Source organism: Prionailurus bengalensis, chromosome B2, assembly GCF_016509475.1.
Source record: "Prionailurus bengalensis isolate Pbe53 chromosome B2, Fcat_Pben_1.1_paternal_pri, whole genome shotgun sequence".
Classification (NCBI taxonomy): Eukaryota; Metazoa; Chordata; class Mammalia; order Carnivora; family Felidae; genus Prionailurus; species Prionailurus bengalensis.
In genome coordinates this window covers 20,381,410-20,390,185 of record NC_057349.1, presented here as the reverse complement: position 1 = coordinate 20,390,185, position 8,776 = coordinate 20,381,410, and the positions used below count along the sequence as shown (strand labels likewise).

The 8,776-nt window shown below is 49.6% G+C and overlaps 1 protein-coding gene across 1 annotated transcript; it reads left to right on the top strand.

Annotated features, from left to right (window-relative positions):
• The first annotated feature begins 911 nt into the window (after positions 1-911).
• LOC122490418 lies at positions 912-8,371 on the top strand. Its single transcript, XM_043593134.1, is given in 4 exon segments — positions 912-3,003; positions 3,006-6,080; positions 6,127-7,857; positions 8,310-8,371. Coding segments are annotated over 4 exon segments (6,960 nt in total).
• Positions 8,372-8,776: the final 405 nt, after the last annotated feature.

The window sequence follows — 8,776 nt, the reverse complement described above, 5'->3', positions numbered from 1 at the left end:
GCCTGAGAAAATTAAAACTTAAAAGCTTAAGTTACGGGAAAACTGAAACCTAACCAAGCTTAACCAGCTTGTTCCGCTTCTGTACAATTGCTTGGCGCGCCCATGTATTTCTGATCAATCATAGTTGCCTGGCACAACTGTGTATTTCTGATCAACCATTGTTACTTGGCACATCCGTGTATTTCTGATCAATCATAGTTGCCTGGCACAACCGTATATTCTTGATCAACCATTGTGACTCGGCACATCCGTGTATTTCTGATCAATCATTGTTGCTTGGCACATCCGTGTATTCCTGATTTCCCCATGACTTGTTTGTACCTGTCTATAAAAGGGGTGTAAAAACTTCTCTCAGGACCTCTCGTCGTCACCGGCAACGAGTGCGCGGAGGTCCAGGTTCAAACCTGCAATAAATGACCCTTGCTGCTTAGCTTTGACTCTGGACTCTGGTGGTTCGTTTTTGGGGGTCCCTTAGACTCTGGGCGTTTCATTTGGTGCATTGGCCGGGAAGGCCCCCCCCACCAGACCCCAAGTCAACGGGTCATTTCTGAGACCGATCAGTAAGTGAGCCGGCTCCGTCTGTGTCTGAGGCTGTTGTCTGTTCATTTCTGGCTCTCCCGCGCGGGATCTGTATCAGTGACTGACCTAGCCCTGGCGGACGCGCTATAGGGAAGTCAGTCGGGACCAGTAGGAGACGTCCTCTGGCTCCCGTCTGGGGCACTATTTTGGCCCATCAGAACTCTTTGTTCGGGTTAAGGACACCCCGTTCTGTATCTGGTCTCTTCTCTAAGGCACCTTTTGTTTGCCGCCGCGCTTGCGATTTAACTTGTCTCCTCTCCCCTGCAGGAATATCCAACTCGCTTCCGGAACCTAAACTAATTTAGCCCATTTATTCTTTACCTATACAGGCTATGGGACAAAACCAGAGTACACCTCTCTCCCTCCTTCTAGCTAATTTCAAAGATGTTCAGGCTAGAGGCCATAACCTAAGCCTGGACATCCGCCGGCCGAGACTCATCACTTTCTGCCGGTCTGAGTGGCCCACTTTCGGGGTGGGCTGGCCTACTGAGGGCACTTTTTATTTGCCTATAGTTGCCAAGGTAAGGGCCAAAACCCTCCGGCCAGGAGAGGAGGGCCACCCAGACCAGGTTCCCTACATCCTCGTCTGGCAAGACCTTATTGAGAACCCTCCACCCTGGATGTCCCCCTTCCTTTCCTCAGGGTCCTGTAAGATTCTCGCGGCCCGCTCCACTGACCCAACCAAGACGCGAACCCCCTCAGCACCCCTACATCCCATATTGCCTGATAGCCAGGACCTACTATCCCTGGACCCCCCGCCCTATCTACCCCCTCCCCTTGCACCCCAGGCCCTACCCGCAGCGGCTGCCCCACCAGCTGCCCCGCTGGTTGCCCCTCAAGGGGAACCGGGGGGGCGGGAAGCGGCAGCTGTGCCAGAACCAGGGAGGCTACAGGCAGCGGCAGCACCTAGCCCTATTGCAAATGTAATCAACCATGAAGGGCCAGCCGGCCGAACCCGAGGGCGCACCCAGCGTGAGCCAAGCCCTCACATCCCCGACTCCACTGTAGCCTTACCCCTGCGGGAAATAGGACCCCCCGATGAAACGGGCAATCCCCGACTCCAGTATTGGCCCTTTTCCACCAGTGACCTTTATAATTGGAAAATTCAAAACGCTCGGTTTTCTGATAACCCTAAAGATCTTATAGCCCTCCTAGAGAGCATAATGTTCACCCACCAGCCTACCTGGGATGACTGCCAACAGCTTTTGCGAATCCTGTTTACCACAGAGGAGAGAGAGAGAATTCAACTTGAAGCACGGAAGCTGGTCCCCGGGGAAGATGGTCAACCCACTGTTAACCCTGACCTCATTAATGCAGGATTTCCCCTAACTCGGCCTGATTGGAACCACAACGCGGCAGAAGGTAGGGGACGACTTCTCATTTATCGCCAGACTCTAATGGCGGGTCTCCAGGCTGCAGCACGCAAGCCCACCAATTTGGCCAAAGTATACTCGGTAGTACAAGGTAAGACAGAGAGCCCTGTCACCTTTTTAGAGAGATTAATGGAAGCCTTTAGGCAGTATACTCCCATGGACCCTGAGGCTCCTGAAAATCAGGCTGCTGTTGTAATGTCGTTTGTAAACCAGGCTGCCCCTGATATCAAAAAGAAACTCCAAAAATTAGAGGATTTAGAGGGAAAACAGATCCAGGATTTACTCCGCATTGCTCACCGAGTATATAATAATCGGGACGCTCCAGAGGACAAGCAGCTCAAAGCTACCAGGGAAATGACTAAAGTTTTAGCCGCCATAGTTCAAAAAGATCAAGGGCCCACAGGAGAACAAAGAACTCACCCTCCTAGGCTCCCCCTAGACAAAGACCAATGCGCCTACTGTAAAGAAAAAGGGCATTGGATTCGTGACTGTCCCAAAAAGAAGCAACTGCGCTCAGGGTCAAAGCAATGGCAAACCAGTGCGGCCCCCATCCTATTTACCCAGAACTCAGAATAGGGGGGACGGGGTTCGGACCCCCTCCCCGAGCCCAGGGTAATCCTACAAGTGGAAGGGACTCCTGTGCAATTCCTTGTGGATACAGGAGCACAGCATTCAGTACTCACTGACCCTCACGGAAAAATCTCTGATAAGTCCTTCTGGGTCCAAGGAGCTACAGGGACAAAAAAATATCCTTGGACCACCCAACGAACAGTGGATCTAGGGACAGGAAGGGTAACCCACTCCTTTTTGGTCATCCCAGATAGTCCCTGCCCCTTACTGGGAAGAGATCTCCTCACAAAAATGGGAGTTCAAATTCACTTTCAGCCCGGAGGGCCTAAAGTAACTGACTCCCAGGACCAACCTATCTCGGTCCTCACCATACGACTGGAAGATGAATATCGGCTTCACCAAACTCCACCCTTCCCGGAACAGGATATTAGCTACTGGCTCCACTGGTGTCCCGGAGCCTGGGCAGAAACTGGGGGAATAGGCTGGCAAAACATCGTCCCGCTCTATTCATAGAAGTTAAGCCAGGGGCTGACCCCGTGAGGGTCAAGCAGTACCCCATGTCAGCAGAAGCCAGGCTGGGCATTACCCCACACATCTGCCGTCTCCTTGACGCCGGTATCCTTAAGCCATGCCATTCGGCATGGAATACCCCATTGTTGCCTGTGCGCAAGCCTAATGGTGGAGATTATCGGCCAGTACAAGACCTAAGAGAGGTCAACAAACGGGTTATGGACATACACCCTACCGTGCCCAACCCTTATACTCTTCTCAGTACCCTCAGCCCAGACAAATGATGGCATACTGTTCTTGATTTAAAGGATGCCTTTTTCAGCCTGCCCTTGGCCCCCAAGAGCCAAGATATCTTTGCATTCGAGTGGGCGGACCCGGAAAGAGGCATAAATGGACAACTCACCTGGACCCGACTTCCACAAGGATTTAAAAACTCCCCTACCCTATTTGATGAAGCCCTCCACGAAGATTTAAGTGAGTACCGGAAATTAAACCCAAATGTGTCTCTCCTACAATATGTAGACGACCTCCTTGTTGCAGCTGAGACCCGAGAAGCCTGCCTCGTGGGGACAAAAAACCTCCTACAGACGCTGGAGAGCCTAGGGTACCGCGCGTCCGCTAAGAAGGCCCAAATCTGCAAGTCTGAGGTAATATATCTGGGGTACTTACTAAAAGGAGGACAAAGATGGCTCACTGATGCTCGGAAAGAGACTGTCCTCCGCATCCCGCGACCCAACACGCCTCGCCAGGTGAGAGAATTCCTAGGGTCTGCGGGATTCTGCCGATTGTGGATCCCAGGTTTTGCTGAAATGGCCAAACCCCTTTACGCAGTTTCTAAAAACCAACCATCGTTTGAATGGTCTGCGGAAGCTGAGCAGGCATTCCAACAGATAAAAAGAGCCCTCCTATCGGCCCCAGCTCTAGGACTGCCCGATATCTCTAAACCTTTCCACTTATATGTGGATGAGCACAAAGGCATAGCTAAGGCAGTGCTGACCCAGCATTTAGGTCCATGGCCCAGACCAGTGGCCTATCTCTCAAAGAAACTGGACCCTGTAGCCGCAGGATGGCCCCCTTGTCTCCGAATAATAGCGGCTACAGCCCTAATGGTTAAAGATGCCGATAAGCTGTCCCTGGGTCAAGAGTTACATGTCACCACACCCCACGCCATTGAAGGAGTACTCAAGCAGCCCCCCAATAGGTGGATGAGCAATGCTCAGATGGTCCACTATCAGGGACTCCTGTTAAATCCTTTGCGGATCACATACACCCCTCCCCGAACTTTAAACCCAGCCTCGCTGCTACCCGACCCTGACATGGACTCCCCGCTCCATGACTGTGCAGACATCCTAGCACAGATTCATGGAACAAGGGAAGACCTACAGGACCAGCCATTACCTGATGCTGAGGTCACCTGGTTTACTGACGGAAGCAGCTTCGTCCATCAAGGGCAGAGGTATGCAGGGGCAGCAGTGACATCTGAGACTGAAGTGATATGGGCAGAGGCTCTGCCCCCAGGGACTTCTGCCCAAAGGGCAGAACTAATTGCATTAACCCAAGCATTAAGAATGGGGCAGGACCGCAAAGTGACTATATATACAGACAGCCGGTATGCCTTTGCTACGGCCCACATACCTGGGGCAATATACCGTGAGAGGGGACTACTCACTGCTGAAGGCAAAGACATCAAAAATAAAGACGAAATTCTAGCCCTATTGGCCGCTATTTGGGCCCCTAAAAAATTGGCCATAGTACATTGCCCGGGTCACCAAAAAATAACTGATCCAGTCTCTCGAGGAAATAACCTTGCTGACCAGACTGCACGCCAGGTAGCACAAAACCCCATTCAAGTACTCCCTGCGCAGCTACCAGACCCAGGGCCCCGAGATTTACCCCCACAGCCTGAATACTCAGAGGATGATCTTATCTGGATGCGCAAGCTCCCCATGGCCCAAGTTACAGATGGATGGTGGAGGGACTCTAGAGACCGCCTTATCCTTCCCGAAAAATTGGGCCATGCCATCCTGACAAAAATACACCACTCTACCCATTTGGGGCCCCGAAGACTTCAGGATCTCCTCAGACAATCCAAACTGGTATTAAGAAACATCTCTGACCAGACGGAAAGGGTTGTGACAGCCTGTTCCACATGTCAACTCCAAAACGCGCACCCACACGTCGCAGCTCATGGCCACCGAAAAAGAGGAACCATACCAGGAGCCCACTGGGAAGTGGACTTCACCGAGGTAAAGCCCGGCAAATATGGCTATAAATACTTACTAGTGTTCATAGACACTTTTTCAGGATGGACTGAAGCCTTTCCAACCAAGAAGAAAACGGCGCAGATAGTAGCCAAAAAGATCCTAGAGGAAATCCTGCCCAGGTATGGTTTTCCAGTCATGATAGGGTCAGACAATGGGCCTGCATTCGTCTCTAATTTAAGTCAGGGATTGGCTTCCATACTTGGGGCAGATTGGAAATTACATTGTGCCTACCGGCCCCAAAGCTCAGGACAAGTAGAAAGAATGAATAGAACATTAAAAGAGACCCTTACTAAATTGACTATGGAGACTGGTGCTAATTGGGTAGAGTTACTCCCCTACGCTCTGTACAGGATTCGCAACTCCCCATACAAGTTGGGTCTTACACCCTATGAAATCATGTTTGGCAGACCCACACCTATTATACCTGATCTTAAGTCAAACCTCATTCAATTAGACCAAGATAACAGCCTCTTGTCTTCTCTCAGGGCTCTACAGCGGGTTCATGAGGCCGTGTGGCCTAAACTAAAAGAACTGTATGAGGCAGAACTCCCACCCACTCCTCATCAGTATCATCCAGGAGACTGGGTCCTCGTCAAGCGACACCGGCAGGAGAACCTTGAACCCAGGTGGAAAGGACCTCACCAAATCATCCTGACGACTCCCACCGCCATCAAGGTAGATAACCTCCCCACCTGGATTCACCACACCCACGTAAAACCTGTCGACCCGCTGTCTGACCTCGTGGGACACACTGATAAGAATACTACTTGGACTGTAAACCGGAGTAAGAAAAACCCCTTCAAACTAACCTTGCGCCGTGCCTCCCCTAGACATGTTCAGGATAGTAACCCTTGTCCTACTAGCCCTCAACCTTAAACGCCTAGAGGGAGGACTAAATGCCCCCGTTGACAAACGGAAATTATATGAAGTTCTGTATGGAAGGCCCTGTGATTGCAGAGGTGGCATAGTTAAAACCCTTACCCTGCCACATGGTAAAAGACTAATAGCCGGCTCTATAGGAAGGGGTGGTCACTATCAGCGAATATACACTCAAACCCAAGACTGTGGGACCACAATTGCTCACTTAACCCAGACCTATGACATCACAGGACCCCAAAAACAGCAGTGGTTATGTGTTGACAAACCTAAACCCCTTCCCCCCACAGCAGAATGCCCTTGCTCTACTTTCCAGGAGTCGATGCATAGCTCTTGTTATGACTCCTATCAGCAATGTATGGGGCCAGACAATTCCACAACTTACTTTACAGCTATCTTACAGAGTACCAGGGCCGCAAAAGCTAATGATAATAATATGCAACTTCAAGCTGGCTGCCGTGGCTTAGTTGGAGAAGCCGTCTGCTGGAACCCTCGAGCCCCTATACATGTGTCTGACAGCGGAGGACCCCAAGATACTGTCAGACAGATAGAAACACAAGCGAAACTTAAAGAAATTGCAAAACACATGTATCCACAGCTTAATTACCACCCCCTAATTCTCCCTAGGCACGATCCTTATGAGTTAGACCCTAAGACAATGTCTATCCTAGAAGCCACTTTCTTACTCTTAAACATCTCTAACCCGAGTCTAGCCCAAGATTGTTGGCTTTGCCTACCCCGGCGGACTCTCCGACCCATCGCCATCCCCACTGAAATTAATATCAGCATAACCAATGACTGCTTACCTTCTTCCCTACTTGACCCCTTCCCCGTTCAATTCATTAGCCCATTCAATGCCTCGTGCTTTATAAATAACCTAACCTCCCAAAATAATAACATAGATGTAGGAGTCGTATCCCTTGCCCAATGTCATCAGTATGTCATTATTAACTCCTCGCTATGCAGTACCAACACCACCGTTTTTGTCTGTGGAAATAACCAAGCCTACACTTATCTACCTCATAGTTGGACTGGAGTATGTATCCTGGCCACCTTACTGCCAGATATTGATTTGGTTGCAGGAAAAACCCCCATGCCCATTCCTAGTCTAGATTTTGTAGCTGGCAGGTCCAAACGAGCTGTGGCTGTTATCCCCCTTCTGGCAGGCCTAGGAATTACAAGCGCATTGACTACCGGGACAGCAGGATTAGGAGTCTCTATACACTCCTATCTGCGACTATCTCGGCAGCTAATTAACGATGTCGAAGCCTTGTCAGGGACAATCCAGGATCTGCAAGATCAGCTAGATTCCCTAGCAGAAGTGGTGTTACAAAATAGAAGAGGGTTAGATCTGCTAACCGCAGAACAAGGCGGCATCTGCTTAGCCCTACAAGAAAAATGTTGCTTTTATGCCAATAAATCAGGAATAGTTCGGACCAAAATCAAACAGCTCCAAGAGGACCTCGCACGCCGACGAAAAGAACTAGCCGAGAACCCACTGTGGTCAGCACTCCATGGGTTTCTCCCTTACCTTCTCCCCCTTTTGGGCCCCCTACTAGGCCTTCTCCTCCTCTTTACCGTCGGCCCTATTATATTCAACAAAATAATGAACTTTATCAGAGATAGATTAAACACCATTCAGGTTATGGTCCTTAGGCCACAATATCAGCTTCTTGACATGGAAAGTGAGCTTAATTAGGTAGCACTGTAGGACCCAAGATTGGGTCCTCAGGTACTTGAGAAAGGGGGGAATGAGAGGCCTGAGAGAGTTAAAACTTAAAGGCCTGAGAAAATTAAAACTTAAAAGCTTAAGTTACGGGAAAACTGAAACCTAACCAAGCTTAACCAGCTTGTTCCGCTTCTGTACAATTGCTTGGCGCGCCCATGTATTTCTGATCAATCATAGTTGCCTGGCACAACTGTGTATTTCTGATCAACCATTGTTACTTGGCACATCCGTGTATTTCTGATCAATCATAGTTGCCTGGCACAACCGTATATTCTTGATCAACCATTGTGACTCGGCACATCCGTGTATTTCTGATCAATCATTGTTGCTTGGCACATCCGTGTATTCCTGATTTCCCCATGACTTGTTTGTACCTGTCTATAAAAGGGGTGTAAAAACTTCTCTCAGGACCTCTCGTCGTCACCGGCAACGAGTGCGCGGAGGTCCAGGTTCAAACCTGCAATAAATGACCCTTGCTGCTTAGCTTTGACTCTGGACTCTGGTGGTTCGTTTTTGGGGGTCCCTTAGACTCTGGGCGTTTCATTAATATTGTGTGTACTTTAGTAAGTGGTTGGAAAATCAGAATTAACACCTATTTCATGAAGAGTTCTCCCTGGGGCATATCCAGAAACTGCTTATATAATCTATGATTGTTCCAAAGGACATCGCTGCTGTGATGCAGTTGTAATCCTGTCTGCCACTCGTCATTTGTGCCTATCATGAATACTGAGCTTGTTCTGGAGTGTCCCAGGGTCACAAATCGGAGCAAGATGCAAGATAATGGACACTTAGCACTTTTGGAGAACGACACCTCATTACACAAGAATTCTATTGTACTCTTGCTGAGAGGATTTGATACACTGAGTGCTTCCTCT